Genomic DNA, 21,699 nt, shown 5'->3' on the forward strand with positions numbered 1-21,699 from the left:
GATCCTCCCGGAGCGGGGCACGAACCCGTGTCCCCTGCATCGGCAGGCAGACTCTCAACCACTGCGCCACCAGAGAAGCCCTGTATTTCCTTTTTCTAAAGGCATTTCAAAAAAGTATTTAGAATAATTTGGACCTATTATTTTGCATCTAATTTTTAACATTTTATATGATTACATCTATCAATATTATAGACTTTCATAATTACTGTTTATAACGCATGGCTGCAGGATACTCCACTGAGATATATACCTGAGTTTACCTAATGGCTCTCCTGCAGTTCAATATCTGGCCTGATTTTAATTATAAATGAGCCCAACAAATATCCATCTCTTCTATTTTTTGAATTTAGATCTCTGTAAGTAGAATATAACAGGCTCCAAAAATGGTTTTAAAAAATGTAGACAAATGGCTTTCGAATAAGGCTGTGTCCATTTATAATGATCTCTGGCAAAGTCTCAAATCACCAACACAGAGCACATTTTTTAAAAACAACAAATAAGTACACATAAATACATTAAAAACTTGTCCTACTAGATGATTTAACAAGCCAAAAATGGCCACTTTCTGCTTGATATATTCTGATTACTCCTGATTACTGAATCTCTTTAATACCTCTGTTTATTAATTGTTTCCTCTTTGTGAGCTATTTAAAAATCTTTAAATCATTACTATACTATTTGTTTAACAAGAAATTCCACTCCTGGTTTTATACCTAAAGAAAACAAAAACACTAATTTGAAAAGATACACACACCCCAAATGTTCATAGCAGCATTACAATAGCCAAAATATGGAAGCAACCTAAGTGTCCATCAACAGATGAATGAATAAAGAAGATGGGGTACACACACAGACACACACACGGAAGAATATTACTCAGTCATAAAAAGAATGAAATTCTGCCATTTGTAACAACATGGATGGACCTAGAGGGTATTATTATGCTTAGTGAAATAAGTCAGACAGAGAAAGACAAATACGCTACACTATCACTTATATATGGAACCTAAAAAACAAACAAATAAATGAATATAAATAAAAGAAACAGACTCATAGAACAAATTAGTGGTTACCAGTGAGGAGAGGGAATCGGAGAGGGGCAAAATAGGAGTAGGGGACAGTACAAACTGCTATATATAAACTAAATAAGCTACAAGGATATATTGTGCAGCATAGAAAAATATAGCCATCATTTTATAATAACTTTAAATGAAATATAACCCATAAAAATACTGAATCACTATGCTGTACACCTGAAACTAATCTACCAATGTAAATCAACTATACTTCAAAAAAACCAAAACCAAACAAACAAAACCCCCAAAACCCCCCACAAAAACTAGGGAAAAATACATAAAAATTGTTAGGGTAGTGGGAAATTTTTAGAAATACAAAATTTTTAAATTCCAAAAAATAAAAAAAAAACGAGTTGGCGTACTTTTCAATTTTTTTTCGTTTATTTTTTGTTGTGAGGAGTATTATCAAAAACTATTCATGGGGTGGCTGGGATGAATTGGGAGAATGGGACTAACATATATACACTACTATGTATAAAACAAACAGCTAATGAGAACCTACTGTATAGCACAGGGAACTATACTCAATGCTCTGTGGTGACCTAAATGGGAAAGAAATCCGAAAAGAGAGGATATATGTATAGGTACAGCTGATTCACTTTGCTGTACAGCAGAAACTAATACAACATTGTAAAACAACTATACTCCAATAAAAACTAATTAAAAAAAATATTCATCTTGGGTTTCCCTGGTGGTGCAGTGGTTAAGAATCCACCTGCCAATGTAGGAGACAGCGGTTCAAGCCCTGGTCGGGGAAGATCCCACATGCCACAGAGCAACTAAGCCTGTTCACCACAACTACTGCGCCTACGCTCTAGAGCCTGTGAGCCACAACTACTGAAGCCCGCATGCCTAGAGCCCATGCTCCGCAACAAGAGAAGCCACCACAATGAGAAGCCCGCGCACCACAACGAAGAGTAGCCCCTGTTCGCCATAACTAGAGAAAGCCTGCATGTAGTAACAAAGACCCAACTCAGCCAAAAATAAATAAATAAATAAATAATAAAAAGAATCTGCCCGCCAATGCAGGGGACATGGGTCTGAGCCCTGGTCCGGGACGATCCTCCATACCACGGAGCAACTAAGCCCATGCACCACAACTACTGAGCCTGAGCTCTAGAGCACGTGAGCCACAACTACTGAAGCCTGTGCACCTAGAGCCTGTGCTCCGTAACAAGAGAAGCCACTGCAAAGAGAAGTCTGCGCACTGCAATGAAGAGTAGCCCCCGCTCACTGCAACTAAAAGAAAGCCTGTGTGCAGCAATGAAAATCCAACGCAGCCAAAAATAAAAAAAAATACATTTATTAAAAAAAAATTCACCTTTTTCCTTAAAAAGACAGACTTAAAAAGATCTATGTTAATAATTTTGTTTTCTTCTGGTTTTTCCTTTTGAAAGAAATGAGGGTAAGCAGCAGAGCTGTCTGATTCCAAGCCCAAGTTCATAATTGCTTTGCTCTACTGTCTTCCCATAAATTAATCTGGAAAGAATGGCCACGTTTATAACAATTAAGCTTTCCAATCAAGAAAACAGGATGACCCGAGGCACTTCTATCAAATGGGAACATACTTATAATGCAAACCCTTAGATTCTACCGATGTTCTGCAAGTATGCATGTCTAGATTTCCTGGTTACCCTGGCCTTGAATCAGAAATATCTGCTGAAAGGGCCTCTGAGATCTCACTCCTGACTCAGGGCCCCACAGCACCTACCCAATGCCCAGCACCTGAAGCCCACATCTCTTAGCATGGCTTTCAGTGCCCTTTCTCCCAGGTTCCCTCAACTCTCCAACCAGTTCCTTATTATTCTTGAAAAGGGCGGTTTTAACAAAGTGAACTTCTTACTTTGCCTAGAACATTTTTGTTTATTCAAATCCACCAGCTCTACTACCTCCCTTCATTCCAGCTCTCACCTTGCTACACACATGGGATGCTCACCCCATCATTTCACAAATATATGCTTAGCCACACCTTGTTCCTCAAGAGGCTGGTTCTTTCTTGGTCTCTTCGTTCCTGGCAAATACACTGCTTTAATTTTCTGGTACTTAGACTATGGTTCTTTATTTCTTTAATTTTATTTATTTATTTATTAATTATTTTATTTGGCTGTGTTGGGTCTTCATTGCTGCGCGTGGGCTCTCTCTAGTTGCGTCGAGTGGGGGCTACTCTTCGTTGTGGTGCACGGGCTTCTCATTGTGGTAGCTTCCCTGGTTGCAGAGCACGGGCTCCAGGCACACAGGCTTCGGTAGTTGTGGCTCGTGGGCTCCAGAGCACAGGCTCAGTAGTTGTGGCGCATGGGCTTAGTTGTTCCGCAGCATGTGGGATCTTCCTGGACCAGGGATTGAACCTAGGTCCCTTGTGTTGGCAGGTGGTTTCTTAACCACTGCGCCACCAGGTAAGTCCTAGACTATGGTTCTTTACCTTTTCCTGGATGGGAACTTGATGGGAGCCTGGCCTCTCTCCATTACAAAAGACTTGGAATTCCATTTCAGGGCATGCACAGACCCCTTGAATCCATGGACCACCTGAGGTTAAGAACTTCTAAACCTGTCCTGTCCCATATGGTAGCCACTAGCCACAGGAGACTGTTTATTTTTAAGTGAAACAAAATTTAAAATTCTTCAGTCTACTAGCCATGAATCAAGTGTTCAAGAGTCACATGTGGCCAGTGGCTACCACACAGGCCAGTGCAGATATAGGACATCTCTTTCACCACAGAATGTTCTACGGCACGGTGCTGTTAATACAATCCAAACACAGAACATAGTGCAGTCATTAACAAGGACGAAGCAGATCTGTTGATACACACTCTCCATATCAATGATTACACACACACACACACACACACACACACACACACACACACACACACACTCTTGCATGTGCATGGAAAAACCTGACAGGTTTTTTTCCTATTACTTATTTCAGGTAATGGCAGAGAGGGGAAAATTTCCACTTCATTTTATACCCCTGGGTGTTTTAAATGTTCAGTTTTTATGATAACGTCCTACACTGGTGTATCTACACCCCCACCTGCCTGAACTAAGAGCTTGGCTTCTACTCCATGGCATGCAGAACGATGAAGAGAGACAGGAGGGAGAGTCCTATCCTTAGTTACCCCAAGGGTCAAGGCTCTGTCCCACCCCACCCAACAAGCACTATGAATGCTTACTTTCTCTGCAGTCCGGTTCCAGACAGTCACCGTGTGACCCATTTTTAGCAAGTTGGAGACGATGCCACTTCCCATGAGGCCAAGGCCCAAAAATCCTATCCTGAAAAAGAGGGAGACTGATCAGTTCAAGGTGGGGGGTGGGGTGGGGGAGGACAGGGTGAGATCCTGAATGCCACACAGGCTCTGCTTCCTCATAAACCTGGGGAGCCTCACCTCAGACCACCAGGAACGCTGCTCTGTGGTGTGCTGACACCACCACTGCAGAGCCAGCGGTAGTGCAGGCAAAGCGTGCCTTTTCTTATCATGCCACTGTTCAAAGGTGTTCATAAGTTTAAACAGGCATTTTAAAATCCTCAACTGCCACTGCAAGAAGTATGACTCATATGGTTTATGGCAAATCTTCCAAATCATTTCCTTGTTGCTTTGATAGAAGGTCTGAGCTTAGAATTCCATTACAGTGAGAAGGCAGACATTTATCTTCAGATCCTGCAACAGTTCCTGATCAGCCATCTCGAGTCCTAGGTCTTGAGATGCCAATTTAAAGCACCTTGGGATCCATGACAAGTTAACAGGAGAAGTAAGTACGGAGCCAGCCACCTTCCTCAACTGCAGGAGTCAGCATCCTGGTGCTCACCTCCCCTTCCCAGCTCCACGCCCTGCACCACCTTTGCACTCTTCGTGCCGTCAGCAGGGACAGGCCTTGCCTCGCTTCTTCAAAGCCTCACCTGAGCTTTGGAACCAATCTTTCTTTCCCAGTGCATGGATTCTTCTCCTGAACCTCTTTCCTCCCGTTGCTTCTCTACCCTGGCCTGTCCTTCTCTCCACCACGCCTCTAACTGCAGGCCCATTATGATCCTTCTGAATCCGAAGTACGCAGGTGGACAGTATGTTTGGCTTACCTTCACTTCCTACAGCTTGCTCCTTCCTACAACCCCTAGAACTTGGGGGCTACAAGCTGCTGCATGCTTTATAGGTGATTTTACCTTGCCCAAATGTCTCTTCTTGGTTCTTGCACTTCTGTAACTCTCCTTGCATGAGACATGGCTAAACAATGCCTCTTTCTTCATTTAATTAATTTTTTGGCTGCGTTGGGACTTCGTTGCTGCACGTGGGCTTTCTCTAGTTGCTTTGAGCCAGGGCTACTCTTTGTTGCAGCGCGGGCTTCTCACTGCGGTGGCTTCTCTTGTTGTGGAGCATGGGCTCTAGGTGCGTGGGCTTCAGTAGTTGCAGCACATGGGCTCAGTAGTTGCAGCACGTGGGCCCTAGAGGGCGCAGGCTTCAGTAGTTGTGGCACGTGGGCTCAGTAGTTGTGGCTCGCGGGCTCTAAGGCGCACGGGCTCAGTTGCTCCACGGCATGTAGGATCTCCCCGGACCAGGGCTTGAACCCGTGTCCCCTGCATTGGCAGGCGGATTCTTAACCACTGCGCCACCAGGGAAGTCCTCTTTCTTCATTTATTACCTCATGTTCTTGTTTTCAGCTTGTGTTTCTCTCAGCTCTAAGATCCTCTGCAGCTTCTTCACTTTGACCTGTGTTATCCTTTCAGTATTTTCAGTCTCCTGCAAGTCATATCTGCAGCCACCTTTTCAAACTGGCTCAGAGGTTCCGCTATCATTGCTGGAATATGCACTCTCATACTCTCTGTCCCAGCCTGCTCTAAGTCATTTGAATCAAATGCTGAAAATGGAACCCACCACCACTTTCCTCACCAAATAGCACCCTTGACCATTAAGTTTCAAGCCAAAGCTTAAAAACAAGGAGGTATCTTTTGTCATTCACAGCTATCTGGGTAGTACAAGTTTTCCCTATGATTCTAAATCATGACATACTAATTCTCTTTCCTTTTCTTGGTGTTTCAGGACACCTAGAAGACCTGGGGATAAAGTTTATGCATTTTAAACACAGCAACTGACAGTCCCTCATGGTGTCTCTGAGGCAAGATGGAAAATGTGGACCAGGTGGACTGGGTACGAGGCAGCTGGTCTGCTCTGTAGTTGGCTTTATACTCATGTTAAAAAAGGGTTTGACTAATGGGAGAAAACACTGGACTCTGTCCTTGGCCTAGAGCTGGATTTTTTAAAAAAGCCAACAAAATCCTCATTAATTTAATGGGCAATACCCATTCCTCTTTTTATTAGCATATAACATGCCTCTAGCTCCTTCACTCCACTAAGGAAGTTCACTAAATATAACTGACAGAACAAGTGACTTTAACAGTACAAAAAGTGATGAATAATGTAAAAGACACTGTTTTTAGTCTGAGAAAGAACCCTATAGAAGACTCAGATGGGAGATTCAGACTTAGCTATGTACTTCAAGAGAATGCTCCTTCTTCAAGAACCCTTTCCAACAATACAACTAGCTGTCAGAATTGAGGCAAAGGCAAGTGTGGATGCAAGCTAAGGCCTGGGGACCACAGTCAAGTCCCCCACCTGTCTGGGTGGGGCGGAGAGCAGCAGGCAGGTGCACAGGAAGGACAGGGAGGCGACAGCAGGGAGAGCCAGGGAAGGCAGGACAACGGGCTGCCTTCATCTTTTGCCCCCACCAGGGCCAAGGACAGTGGTTCTTAAAGCATGGTCTCCTGATGAGCACCAGCAGCTATCTGGGAATTTGTCCACCCCAGACCTACTGATCAAGAAACCCTACGGGTGGAGTCAAGCAATCGGTGCTTTACGAGAGGCCCTCCAGGTGATTCTTTTTTTTTTTTTAAGTTAGCTGTTTTATTTATTTATTTTTTTGGCCACGCTGCAAGGCTTGTGGGATCTTACTTGCCCGACTAGGGATCAAACCTGGGTCCCTGACAGTGAGAGCTCGGAGTCCTAACCACTGGACCACCAGGGAATTCCCCAAGGTGATTCTGAGACACAGGAAAGTCTAAGAACCACTGATCCAAGTGTTCCCTGCTTGGAGACTCACCGGTGAGCACGAAGCCAAATCCACAGTACATTTATAGGGCAGCTTCTGTCTCCCACAAGTCAAATTACTCCTAGGCAAGTCGTAAGAATTACAACTTTCCCTTTCTCTTTCCATTTAGTCCCAGCAACGGTTGGGACACAACCCTTAACAAGCCACCTTGAGGTCACCCTCTGGCCCCAGCAGAACCAGAGGCACAGGAAGCCTCTTCATCAAAGGTCCTACTTTTTGTCTGTGGGTGTGATGCTGCCATTCACAGCCGTGCTGTCTGCTGCCTGGATGGAGGTGGACCCAGTCTCCTAGGGAAAGGAAGCACAAGTCATCAGGTCAGCCCGCCCATGTGAGGCCCCAATGAAAATAAAAATGAGGAGGCATGGAACATACATACCTCTTCACATATTTTCAATTTCTTTGTGATTGCCTGGTAACAGACAGCTGGCTAATAAAGAAGAAATGAGAAAACCACTTATTAAACTGAACATTTAACCAGTCTTCATTACGATTTCCCTATTAAGGTTAGGCCCAAAGCGGGAAGTTAACATCAAAAACTTATTTGGTGTCCAACCTTACTGAATTCCAAACCACACATGAAAAGTTAACTTGCGTCACTTCATTCAGCTCTCACGCAGCTCTACAAGATGCTTTTGCTGATCATGACGTTGAAAATCAGAGGTGTTAGGTCATGTGCCCAGAATTACAGACCTGGTCAGTATAACTAGGCTTGGAATACAGATCTGTCCAACTCCAAGGTCACATACCATCAGCAGATCCTATCAGGGCTCAGCCTAACCGACAGCCCTGTAGACACTTGGGGAAACTACCCCCACACTCCCAGGGCTCATGGAGACTGCCTTCATCCAGCAGCACTGGCTACCTTGTGGGTGGTCGACAGCTCCTGAAGTTTCAATTCCATCCTAGACTCTGAAGGCAACTGCAAATATCTCAACCACACAGCCACTAAGTTTTAAAAGCTTTTTTGGGTTCATTTTTAATATTTTTTTTTTTGCGATACACAGGCCTCTCACTGTTGTGGCCTCTCTCGTTGCGGAGCACAGGCTCCGGACGCGCAGGCTCAGCAGCCATGGCTCACGGGCCCAGCCGCTCCGCGGCATGTGGGATCTTCCCGGACTGGGGCACGAACCCGTGTCCCCTGCATCGGCAGGCAGACTCTCAACCACTGCGCCACCAGGGAAGCCCCATTTTTAATCTTAACAGTGCCTGATTCACGAGTGGTCCTCTATGTAACTTTTAAACTTAACTAGTTGCTCTGGGCAGCAGTACAGGTACAGACTAACTTTTCAGACTAGGGTGAGGTTCCAAAGGAGCAGGACTCTCCCCTCAGGCCAGCTCCTGACCAAGGATGAAGAACCTCAAAGAACAACTTACCTTCTCGGTTTGGCTGAGCAGGAAGTGATGGAAATGAGGGTCTGCATCTTTAACAGGCTGAAACCAGAAAATGATTTAATAAAACAAGTTATCTTCCAACACAGGTCACCTCCTTCTACCTGAGAACCAGCTTCTCCTCTGGCTGAAACACCTCTGGGAGCTGGGCTCATTCTCACAACTGCCTGGAAACTCTTCTCCCACTGCTGGTCTAAGCCTTTCATAAACGATGCCCATTCTACCTGGAGGAAAACTGGTTTCAAGTGGAAAAGAATGAACGTTTCTGCCAGGTTGGTGGATAAATTATTCCCAAACACTGGAATAATATTTTAAAAGCATACTATTTTTTAAATCCAGCATTCACCAGTCACTTCGGATGACCCAGCAGACCAAACCAAATTCTCAAACTTTTCTGATCTTAGGATTTTGGCCCACTTGTGCCTGGTGCCAGACCCTTGAGTGTCTTGACTCACTGAGGATCAGTATTAAAAGAAATGAGGAGGCAACAACTGCAGGACCGTCAAGGCTTTTCCTAAGTAGGCCCAGCAACAGCGGGACGGTGCATCCACCCCAAGGATAAGGTAGTGTGCAGCTACCAAACATCAAAGCTGTATATACAGTGAAAGGGTGTTTATAAAGTACCAAGTGGAAAAAATCTGCAGAATGATCCCACTTTTGTGAAAACCAACACTACTCCCGAAAGTAAAAACTGTAACATGGGTATGTGATTATGTAAATGATGGTTAAGTGGGTGCACCAAAGGGTTTGGAGTGAGTTACATCAAGCTTAACAGTCAGGATGCCCCAGGGTGGAGACCTGTGCTTTTTAACTCATTCACTTCTGTACTGTTTGGCAATTAGAAAAAAAAAAGTCTCATACACAAGAAAAGTGGGGGAAAGGAAGAGCACATCACACAGTCAGGCCAGGAAACCAGCTCTGAGGCCGGGCTTCTCCTGGTCCACGGGAGAGGTTATTACCTCGCTCACGGTTGGTTGCCATTTAAACGCAGCCATGGGTCCGGCCATCATCCCCTTCACAGTACTAGACTCGGGGATGGTGAGGTCCTACAGAGGGAAAGGCAGATCGTCAAAATGCCGTGGCACCTCAGGAGCAGGTGTCTTCCTGCCTAACTCTGGGAGCACCTCTTCACTGTTTTGCTTCCTTTAGTCACACTCCACCCCGAACTAGCCCTGCCAGCTCCGCGGTCTCCCCCCAGGCATGGCTCTGATGACTGTTCATCGGGAGAAACAGGTCAAGTTCCTGTCAACACAGAGGGAGCCTTTCTTCTTCTCTGTTCTAGAAGTAACAAATGTGTTCCTGTGCCAAAATTTCATAAGGATGGAGGTAACGGGAAAGCCCGATTGTGGTCTGTAGTGTGGTCAGCAGGTCACAGAGAAAATTCCTTATGGCAAATAATGAACATTAAGATAACAATACTGGCTTCAGAAGGAATCCACCATATCTCAAAAAAACCTAAGAAAGCCACATGGAGCAGTGAGGAGATCTGCCCAACTTTTTACAGCTGCTAAGTGACAAAGCCAGAATTAGAACCGGGATGTTGAGGAGCCAGGAGCCTGCTCTCTCCCCAGACAGAAGGTAGGAACCATTTGGGTGGGGGAGTCAAGAGTTCAGTGGGGCATGTTGAGATCTCCACTAGACAGCCGAGGGGAAAATGCAAGGAGGGCCACCGAGGCTGGAAGACAGCAAATGGGGAGATGGACATGAGGTCAAATCTGTGGTGGAGGGGCAAGAGCAGATCAGCTGTAGAGCTTTATCCCTTGACACCTGGCCCACAGTGGAGACGCTCAAAAAAACAAAAAACAAAAAAAAAAAAATAAGAGGCCCAGCGCAGTACTGTCCCAGAGAAGTTTCTGTCATGATGGACATGTTCTGACTCCGCTGTATCTAGTGCAGTAGCCACAAGTCACATGTCACTATGGAGCACCTGCTAGTGTGACTAAGAAACTGGATTTTAATTTGGGTTTAATGTAAATTAATTTAAATGTAAATGGTCACCAGCCTAGTGACTTGTCTAAGGCCACAACAGAAGGGAGTAAGGCGAGAACACAGCTCTCTGTCCAGCACTGACCAAAGGCCTCAACTCCTGACTCCTTGTTCTCTGCACAAGTCTGGATTTTAGGAGAACCACGGACAGTTCTGTCCTGTCCGGATGGTTTGTGCCCGGAGTTGCAGTTCTCAGCTCAGGACTCAGAAATAAGAGCCCCCGAGAGAGGGTGAATGTACACCCCTCACATGGCTCCCACACAGAGTCTAGACACAAACACAGCCTTCGCCTTCCCACACATAATCGACACCCCTGCCATCAAGGTCAGGCTTTTCAGTTAATCCTCATGGGACAGAGAATTATGGCCCAGAATGGCAATCATCTGGGGCTCTGCCCAGTTATCAGCTAGGCTACTGTGCTGTTTCAGAGAGGAGCTCGCCAGCCAAATAACAATTACTATAGCAACACACACTCTTTTGTGAGGAGTAAGCCTGGCAGCAGCCCCTGGGGTTGCACTAAAACAACCACACTCTCACTGCACAACAGGCTACTGCTAAAAAATAATAAATAAATAGATGTACAATGTTCATCGAATGTATAGTGTCACAGGCGCTAAGTACTTGGCTTCTGTTACTCATTTAATTCTTAAACCTAAGAGGCTTTATTATTTTCAATAAGCAGACAAGGAAACTGAGGCAAAGGCAGTTGGCCAAGGTTGCACAGCTGTAACAAGTCACGGAGTCATGATTCAAACTCTAGGTCCTCCTCCTAACCTCTCCTTTATACCTCCCTTTATCCAAAAAGAAGTTTCTCTCCAGGGCGAGCACAGGAGTTGGTGAGATCCATGGCTTAAGATACCAGACAGCATGAATTTGGAGAACAATATAAAACCTGACAGCCCAGATTTCTGTGGGTCCCCAGGAAATCAATTTAATTGGATCAAATCAGATCATACCCCCTGAAAAGTTCATGCACTGCTCCTGGCAATTTCTAAACTTTTTCCACCTTTGGCTGGAGGTTCCCTGCACTCATGGTCACCTTGGCTGTCCCCACCGCTACAGCTGCTCTCATCTACTCTCTGTCTTAGGTCATCTAACAGCGAGAAGGACCTTCTCTAATGCAGAGATGGCACAGTGGCAGCTGACAGGCTGAATCTAGTCCAGAGAGATGTTCCTTTGGACCTAAAAGTGTTTTAAAAATTTGAGTTAGCTTCTAACATTTAAAACTGGAACATTTCACTTAAAAAAAAAAAAAAATCTGTATTTCCAGCTTCTCTTGAGAAAAACCAGACGATTTGGCAAAAGTTGGCTGTAACCTTGAGGGGGGGCCTTGGCCTCCCCAGACAGCAGCCACTGCCACCCCTAATGCTCTCGGCCCAACCTCCTGCTTGAGCACTCTCTCCCTTCCCTGCCTGGTCTCACTGGTGTGTGAACTTGCAAGTTTTGATCTCACGTTCAGCGTTTCATCACGGCCTCATAACCCGTCTGTCTGTGCCAGCCATCTGGCTTCTAACCCCTTGATCCTGCTCTAACAATCTTCCCCTGTGTTTTGACAGACTACCCCCTTCACCTCAAATTCTCCTCCCTTGGCTTCTAAGACTCATACAAATCTTTTTGGGAAGAAGGTGAGAGGTATATTATTTCTGGTTTACTTTACTTTGCCGGCTCTGCCCACTTCTTCCAACCCTGAGCTATGTGCATCCTCTCTGCAAAGCTAATTTCTGCCCTTCACTCTTCTCTCTCCTTGCTTCCCCCTAAGACAATCCCCATCTGGTCTCATGGATCCAACGTCCTCTCTAGATATTCGCTCCTCCACACCTACATTTCCATCCTATGTTATTGGAAGCCTCCCTGGCAGTCTAGACATCACTCCAAATGCATCACACTCAAAACAGAACTGGTCCTCTTGCCCCATAAACCAGCTCCTCTCCTTACTCCTCTGCTCAGAAAAAAGGCATCATCATTTCCCCAAGCACAGACTTGAAATCATCTCCCTTCCCTTTTTTCCATCATCCCCTATATGTAACCAGTTACCAAATCTTATGAACTCTTCCTCTGAAGTGCCTCTCACACAGTTCCTTTCAATATTTGCTATCCCACCCACCGCCCACCCCCGCCAAGGAAAGCTCCTTATGAACGCACACCTGAAGTTACCCTTCTCATTGGCTTTGAGCCTTTCTTCTCTGCCCGCCATGATCCCTAACACACAGCTGGGAGCACACTGCCACCTCCACATCCAGCTCAAACACCGTGTTCACGGCCCCCTACTGACTCCATGACAGTATAACACTGCTTAGACCTCAAGGCTCTCCACAATCGGGTGACAACCTGTCTTTACCTGTCAGGTCTCCTTCCTGTCCTCTACCAGTACTGAGACTCTGCATGCTAACATCGAGCCCACGTGGGCTGCGCCCTTCGTGTATGGAAGGCCTTCCCTTCTTTCCTGCTCAGCCCTTTCCAGTGCCAGCCCTTGCACGCTGGCTCAGGTGGACCCTTCTCCTCCCTCGACCATCTGGTCCACCCGTGCATCCAGGCCATGACCCTCCCCTGGTCTGCAGAATTCTTTAGGGCAGCACATAGCAGAGGACTCTACGTCCATTCAGGGAGCTGAAGCATACCGTAGAGCTCAGCTCTCCGGTATACAAAAGAAAGTCACTAATCCCAGAAGCTACAGAGATAAAACAAACCTTCTCATCCTTTGGGGGCCGACCCCGCTTCCGGGGACTTTGCTCTTGGGCTCTTTTCAGAGGGGACTTGGAGCCTCTCTCTGAGGAGCCTGAAGACACCCTCTTCTTTCCTTCTCCCATGTTCTTCTTCACCTTCCCTTCAGACAGGCTAAGCTTGCGCTTCTCATCACCTGAGTTTGGCCTACTTCTCTCCTCACTGGAATTACGCCGATTCTTGTCATCAGCAGAACTGTGGGACGATGTCTGAAAGTTTAATAATAATAATGATAACCACCACAACAGCCACCACCATCACTACCATGATTTACAGGAGCCACACCCTGTGATAAGTGCTTTACGTGTGTTATCCACACAAAAACCCTATGAAGTAGGCTCTGCTGTCAACTCCACTTATATCTGGGGAAGTGGATTGAAAAAGAAATTCAAGTCACTTGCCCACAGTCCCCAAACTGGATTTACACCCAGGGAGTGGATATAGCCCAAAGGCCGTGCTCCTAACCTCCATGCTATAAAAGGGAGAAGGCCTGTGCTATACTCAAAAGCTGAGATACTTCTCCTGGGTCCAAGAGACTTTCCTAAGAGCAACAATCTATTCCAGAAAGGTCAGCCACATGCATGGAGTTTCAAGTTGATTAGCAAAACACTGATACCTTAGATTTGAAGTAGCTCTCTCTCCACTGGCATTGCATTAAGAATAGTTTTGGGTTCGGGCGATATTTAATCTGTCAGTTACTATGCAAAAATAACCAGTCTGGAGTCAGCATAAAGTGAGAATCGTGAAGCCTCTCACCTGGTCTTTTCCCTTGGCTCTCCTGAGGAACTCTTCTACGGCATCCACAGCTTGCTGGAATCGTTTTCCCTTGTTAATCTTTATCATTTCCTCCTTATGTGCATGATACGGCTTGAGCTGTTCCACTTTGATCCAGGCACTGGCAGAAAACAGAGAGAAAGGATATGTATGATCCGCACTGCCTATGCCCAAAACTATCAAAGACCTCACCCCAGCAGAATGCAAATACCTGTTTGGTTTAACTGGATTTTGAAACAGGCCTTCCATCTTTTTCCAAAACATGCTATTGACCACCCCAAACTCTTGAGCCTAAAAGTATGTTTTCTTGAAACAAGTCAAACAACCACCACCAAAATCAGCATCCTCCAAATAAAATCACTGCACTGCAGATTATTTCCACTCTTATTCACCAGCCTTCCACACTGAAACACACATACTCTGCCACTAGCTCAGGGCAGAGTAAACCTATAGATGCGCTCCCATTCTCACTACATAGTACAAATGGCCCCACGTGGATCCCAGGGAATCAGGGCTCTTGGAAGCGTTATCAACCATAGCAGCATCACTGTCCATCAAGAGCCTGAGCCAGAATGATGACCTGTCAATCCACTGAGAATGTGGGATGCTACGAGGGCTAAAGAAAGGCAACACCTTCAAAAATCTGCTGCTTCTACAAATGTCTGCAGCCTTGGAGCCTCTATTTGTTCATAAATGATTGTACCCAGGGCTCCTAAACCACACAAAACTTGTGACACATTGGAACAAGGGCAGTAGTCACAAAAGGAGGCTTTTAAAAACAAGATTCTACTTGAGATTAGAGGAAAGGGAACATACTCTTCCGATTTTTAATTCCTACCACCAATGCAAAACACATGAAAATGAAAAAAGCCATCAACTCTGGAATAACTGGCCTACCATACTAACCTGCATAAATCTGCCCCAGCTGGCTTTTGTGGTTTCCCTAAATGACATTCCGTTTCCAGAACACCAGTAATAATGGAGAGAATTTTATAGGCTTGGCAAGGTAAGAGTTGATTTACATATTTTACCATGCAATACTCAGAGGTTTCATAGCATAACCTTCAGAAAAAGTGGGTCAAGTCAAGGATATAGAAACTAGGCTATCGCACTAACTTAGGATTCTTTCCTTTAGAGAAAGCTAGAGAATATTCACTAATAACAGTAAAAGTGCTAACCTCTGCACATAAAAATAGAGCTACCAACCCAGCAACAGCCACCTGTGCTTTGAGTGGTTGTGCTAATGGCTGTGATGATGGGTCTGCACAAACACAATCTCTGGAACATCAGTCTGCAAACTAGGACTAGGCATGTTATCTATGGGTAAACAAGACTAGAGAGAATAAAACAGTGAACGGGCACTCAGACGCTGGTCTTATTGCACAGGGCTCCAATGAGATGAAGTAAGCAGGTACCCTTCTAGTGACCAACTCATCTTGAGGTTTGAAATTGGACACAACAGACCCAATGGGTCTGATCTACAAGGAGGAAAAATGGAATTAAATTTTGACCCTACATTATTTAGCAAGTGCATTTACAGCATTTCTAAGGACAAACCACCAGCACAGTCAGAAGAAAAGCCAGACACACCCTGAAAAGCAAGTCAAACTTTCAGATTAAATAGCAGCTCTAAGGTGACACAAGTATCAGTGATGAAGCTTAAAGACCCACAGTCCTCAGGAGAAGCCTCCTCCCTCTCCGAGCTTCAGGTCAGAAGCTGAGACCTGCCCAAGTTCCTAGCATAAGAAAGACTGGGTGGTTTTCATCGAGCCCCTTGAGATGGGACAAGAGACTCTAAGAATCCCTAACTCCCTCTTCCTCAACCCCCTCACATGAACCTCTGATTCAAGTGGAAAGGTGAGAACATCTGTGGAGGAAGCACTAATAAATCCATGCCCATCTGTTAGTTGAAGCATTTTAAGTGCATTACTGACTTCTGCCAGGAGAACAGTACAATCAGTATTCACTCATCCTGGGGCTTCCCTGGTGGCGCAGTGGTTGAGAGTCCGCCTGCCGATGCAGGGGATATGGGTTCAGGGATACGGGTTCGTGCCCCGATCCGGGAAGATCCCACATGCCCCGAAGCGGCTAGGCCTGTGAGCCATGGCCGCTGAGCCTGTGCGTCCAGAACCTGTGCTCCGCAACGGGAGAGGCCACAACAATGAGAGGCCCGTGTACCGCATTAAAAAAACAAAACAAAACAAAAAAACACTCATCCTAAATAAAGACTGGCATTTGAGATACTAAAATTTTCCTCTTATGACCATCTTTGAAAAGTGAAAATAATTTGCTAAAAGAACTGACAGTATAAATATGACTTCAACACGATAAATGCAAGAAATGTTAATCTACTTAAGAAATCAACCTCTTGTTGGAGAAACATCCTGTCACGTCAGAAAAACAGTAAATAAAAAGCCAGCCCACTGGAGCCCTAGGAAGATTATCTCTTGAAAGCAAGATGAATTGAAATTCACTTTGGCCATCTCAATAATTTTCTCTCCAAAGGCTATATTGCAAAACTCTGTCTCCTTAAAAAGGGCAAGCTTGAATTTCAGCTGGAGCTTCAATAAGCCCCACTCTCCATCCACTGAGGTCCATCAGGCGGGGCGTGGCATGCAACTGGTGCTCAATAATCACCCAGTAAATGACAACTCCTAGGCACCTTCAGAGGGGCTGGATTGCTGACCTCTGGGTTAAATAATGTATGGTTGCGGAGGCTTTTTGTAGTTTTTGCTGTTGTTTGTATGTTTTTAAAGTGACTGTTCTGTTTCTTTGCTTGATATAAGCTGTAACTTGTGATTTCCCTCTTAACGAGCTCCCAATGCCTAGATGGAGCTGTACCTTTTCCAACCAATTTGCTGTGGGCTGGGAAGTCAAAAAAATCAGGCTTAGTCAAGTTGTGCCTAACAAACCGGCCTTGCTTCTATATACAAGGAAGTTAATTACACATTGTTTGTAGAAGTAAATGCCCGAAAACAAGCTAACTGGCAATCAGTGAGATCATTACAAAGAATGAAATGGAAGGTCCCTTAAGATACTTGGCTAAGTGGAAAACAGCAAGATACAGAACAGTGTGTGTAGTATGCAAGCACTTGTGTAAAGACGAGGAAAAAGGAGCATGTAACTTCATGATGATGTGCAGTGTCTCTGGAGGGACTAGCCATTAAGAAACTAGTATAATTGGATGCCTATGGGCCAGAAACTGGGTGGCTGAGGGATGAGGATGAATGAAATTGTTTCAACGGTTTACAGCTTGATTTGCAGGGAAACCATGAATATCTATTATTCCTAAAAAACAACATATCAACGATAAAGGCCTTTGCTCTAGCACATGGGCTACCCTGACTGCCCAGAGGGTTCTCCCCCATGACTTCCTTGTGTAGGTCTGCTCAGGTGGGTAGCTACTGCCTGGCTGACTGTGTAACAGCACCTGTAACATGGCCAAGAGCAGCAAACGTACGCTGGTATTCTGATACACCTCCCACAAATGCCTTCCATTTGAGAATATAAAACTTCCACTAAGCCACCTTCCGATTATACACTCAAAATAAATTTAAAAATTTCACATTTTCAAACACTTCCATAATTCTGGCCTGCTTTCCCCTTAAATTAAAACTAAACTATGATATCATAGTAAAGAAGCCAGTCTATGAACAATCTCAAGCACCCTCGTCTATGTGTCTCAGACTTCACAGCAACAATAACCTGAGCGGGAGAGAGAGAGTACACACACGCAAGCATAGCCCACAGGTGAGAACAAGGATGAGGGCAGAGATGTGTGTTCACCTCTCCATCCGGATTTGGGGAGTACTGTAGTACTTCACAAATAATTTCTATGCTTGTCCCATACCCCCTTAAACCAATGAAAGAGGCTGAGGATTACTGAGGTGTTACAGGTCCAAGTCTAAGCTATTCAGAAATCAAGACACCCAAAAAAATGCAAATCAAAAAACAAAACAACCAAAAAAGCCATAAAACAAATAACTAACAATTTCAGTTAATTTCAAGCAACTGATTATCATACAGACATCAACAAAGACTTGCAGGGACTTCCCTGGTGGTGCAGTGGTTAAGAATCCGCCTGCCAATGCAGGGGACACGGGTTCGATCCCTGGTCCGAGAAGATCCCACATGCCACAGAGCAACTAAGCCCGTGCGCCACAACTACTGAGCCTGCGTGCTGCAACTACTGAAGCCTGTGCGCCTAGAGCCTGTGCTCTGCAACAAGAGAAGCCACAGCAATAAGCCCACTTGCCACAACTAGAGAAAGCCCACATGTAGCAATGAAGACCCAACGCAGCCAAAATAAATTTTAAAAAAGTTTTAAAAAAACCCCCCAAAAAACAAAGACTAGCAGAGAAAACAGAATTAGAAGATTTTTGTTTCCAAAACTTGAAAACATTCCCAAATGCTGCATAAGGCTCTCAAGCTGCACTGCCAATACCAACATGGCCAGCCACTTCTTTTCATGCATGACACCTGTTCCTGGGGTCCACTGCCTCAGCCACGAAGGGAGGCACCTGTAGGACAGGAGCTGCTGTTGGCGCTGGGAGGGGAGAACCTGCTCAGAGCTCTCTAGGATAACTACTGTCCAGCTCTGGCAGAGGGACACTGCTGGCTCACTCCAAATACTGGAGCAGTGGCTCTCACTATCTGCTTGGCTCAATTCTCCAACCACTGCATGTGTTGGATGCAGGGAAAGTGGGTCAATCAGGTGCCAGGTGAAAAGAAAAGGGGATGCTCAGATGGTTCCAATCTGCTATGCTTCTAATTATGAGCCACAAACTTTTCTAGAAGTTACTTCATTTATTATTTGAAAAATTTTTTTGGCCACACCTCAAGGCTTGTGGGATTTTAGGTCCCCGACCAGGGATTGAACCCAGGCCCTCGGCAGTGAGAGCGAGGAGTCCTAACCACTGGACCGCCAGGGCATTCCCTCTAGAAGTTACTTTAGCACTCACTCAGACACCTCACAACCAGGCTGTCCCACCTTATATCTAGCTTGATGTAAAAAGTACCTCAGGCTGGGACCTGGGACATCTTATCACTTAAATCCTTGTTTCCTGACTGCTACAGAAACTCTTGTTTGGGATTTACCCATTGTTTGCCCACGGTATTCTTTGAACTGGTTTGTTTCTGGTGGTTTTTTGAGCACCTGCAAACTAAATGAACTCCCTCTATTCTGCCATTCACGGCCACTGATGAAACTTTTAAACCCTGAGCTCAGTTTCTACCCTGATGAGCAGCCACCTGTTCGAAGTGGGCCATCATGTACCTGAGACTTAATCTTTTGATGTGGTCATGTGGTAGAGTTGGCAAAATTACACTGAAGTTATTTTCCCCTCTGAATTTTTGCGAAATAGAAAAGGACTGTGGGCAATTCCCATGTAGCCACCTAGGCTCAGCTGAATCCAGCTATCATATTAAGTCCTTCCCCTCACAGGGGAGGCTGGTTGGGAAGGTCTATTCCTCGCTTCCTTTTTGTGAGGGGGAGCGAAGTCAGGAACGAACTATGTCGCCATCCTGGTGACATCACCCCCGGCCCTCTCTTCCTGGTTCCCTCTTCCAGTGGGAAGTCAACATAATTTGCTAGATGTTTTGGAAGAGGAAGAGAGAAAATCAAGTTTCTAAAAGATTGAAATCACCATTTATCTTAAGGAGCTGCCCTTTTTACTCTTTAATAAAAGTCCCTGCTTAATATAAAAAAATCACATCTCTCTATATTTTCATTAAATAGCATGTCAGTTTTGAAACTGAACATCCCTGACTGAATCCTATGTTCCTCAGGAATACAAGAACAGCCTCACTGGGTCAGAACATGTCCACCGAGGTCAGGGCCCAGTGACCAACGGAGCCCCTAGAACATGCCAGGAGCACACGCCCCTCTCCCTGGCATCAAGCATTAAATGTGAGGTAGAGTCCAGCCTCTGCTGTAGCCACTTACAGCTTTGCTCGTAAAAAGTCATTCTCATCCCTAAAAAGTCCACTTGCATTTCCTGTCTAAACCACGTCTCACATAGTTCTCCTTATATATGTCCTAAACACAGTCACACAACATTTATTCTACTCATGGTGCCCCTTGTCAAAACACCTGAGGATTTATGAACAAGTCAGTGTTTATCTCTTTAAGGCCGCTCATTATTTCACCAGTTCTGATGGTGTTCTTTTCTTGGTCTTTGCTTTTTCACATTAAAGAGTCCTCTCTTTCACCTGATTCAGTCCCCTTTCCCGATGTTAACTAGTTCCATCAGATCCCATTAGAATGATAGACTAGACAGCACATAGTACTCCTGGTGAGGCACGATACAGTTTTTACATAAAGGAGGAACGATGTAAAAATAAGAAAAAGAGTAACAAGAACAAAACAAAACCAACCAAACAGAAAAAGGTGGAACAATGTACTGTTTTGTGTTCAATGCCTTTATGGTCAAAACAACAGGCCTGGCTGACATCCTTAGGAATCTCCTACTCTCAGATGCCTTTCTTTTCAAACACAGATCCTCCCCACTCTGCCCTACCATGGGCAGGGTCTGTCTCTCTCTCTCTCACATTTTCCTTACTTAAAGCCACCTGCTTCTAATCAGCTTTTTCTTTTGTAACAGATCTATACCCCGACCTGATGTTTGTTGAACACCTGCTCTTGCCAACCAATATTATGAGTAAGTGATGCTACTTCTTCGTAACTACAAGGTAGGGGGTGTTATCCCCACATGTGGACGAGGACAAAGAGTCTTAGAAAAGTGAAGCAGCCCGAATCACAGAGCAGGCAAAAGTGGTATCTGAATATACATTAGGCTGGTAACAAGCCAGAGCTCTTTCCCCAAAGTAATTCACTGCTACCAAACAATCTGGAGATTTTGCCTTCAGTTAATACAAAGATTCTAAATAAAGTCTGCCTAACACTGATCACTAAGAACGTTTCTCCCTTTAGAGACGTACTGTAGATCCTTAACCTTTGTTTCCTTTCATGAAGGCAACCGCTTAGCCACAAAAAGTTAACATGTTCCCTGATAGCTTAATTTTTAAATGGTTTTTTACAAACACTATCAAGGAGGTTTAGAAGACTAAAGATATTATACCTAGCCACAGCTGTGTATCCACTTGCTTATGAATCTCCTCAAAGAACTTAAGTTAGAAATCACATCATCACCACCACCAACACGTTATTTTTGTTCCAGGAAACTCATCCTTTTCACTGGCTTCAAAGGTTTGCCTGGTTGAGTGCTTGAGTGCTGAGATTCCCTCAGGTCCAATTTCCTGTGTCCTATTTGTAGTATTTTGTATACATAGGGACGACAGTTTATTCTTCTAGCCTTCTAGCATTTAAAAAATTATCATAAAAACACAACAGCTTTCAGGTTTCCTGTAAGCTGATTAACTCCCCACTTTCTATGAGGTCCCATTTGTGTTTCAGACTTGCATACTTCTTCATTTAGCTAACCAAGCTGGGCCAACCACGTTGCCCCTGTTCTCCCCAAGCACAAGTTCTTTACCTCACGCAGGAAGGCTCTCTCTGTCCACACATCCAACTTAACTCCCAGGGGTTTACAGTAGCCCCACTGCCTGGAATGCCTTTACTATTCTTGCCTGTCCAAATTCTAGACATCCTCCAGAGTTTGACCTAAATCCCATCTCTCCAGCAACCTTCTTTGACCTAGCT

At 45.0% G+C, this 21,699-nt stretch overlaps 1 protein-coding gene across 8 annotated transcripts in view; it reads right to left on the reverse strand.

Moving 5' to 3' along the window:
• Positions 1–21,699, reverse strand: part of GLYR1 (glyoxylate reductase 1 homolog) — a 36,435-nt gene that overhangs the window by 9,609 nt on the left and 5,127 nt on the right. For all 8 annotated transcript variants that reach the window (XR_004483532.2, XR_004483533.2, XR_007472346.1 and 5 more), the window contains 7 exons: positions 14,022–14,160; positions 13,232–13,474; positions 9,518–9,604; positions 8,544–8,600; positions 7,546–7,596; positions 7,383–7,456; positions 4,247–4,346 (listed from right to left, as the gene is read on the reverse strand). Coding sequence is in view for 5 of the 8 variants with exons in the window: in XM_033428879.2 (XP_033284770.2) it covers positions 4,247–4,346; positions 7,383–7,456; positions 7,546–7,596; positions 8,544–8,600; positions 9,518–9,604; positions 13,232–13,474; positions 14,022–14,160 (751 nt within the window). In the remaining 3 variants the exon portion in view is untranslated. The remainder of the gene's footprint in view (positions 1–4,246; positions 4,347–7,382; positions 7,457–7,545; positions 7,597–8,543; positions 8,601–9,517; positions 9,605–13,231; positions 13,475–14,021; positions 14,161–21,699) is intronic.

Source organism: Orcinus orca, chromosome 16 (genome assembly GCF_937001465.1).
Source record: "Orcinus orca chromosome 16, mOrcOrc1.1, whole genome shotgun sequence".
Classification (NCBI taxonomy): Eukaryota; Metazoa; Chordata; class Mammalia; order Artiodactyla; family Delphinidae; genus Orcinus; species Orcinus orca.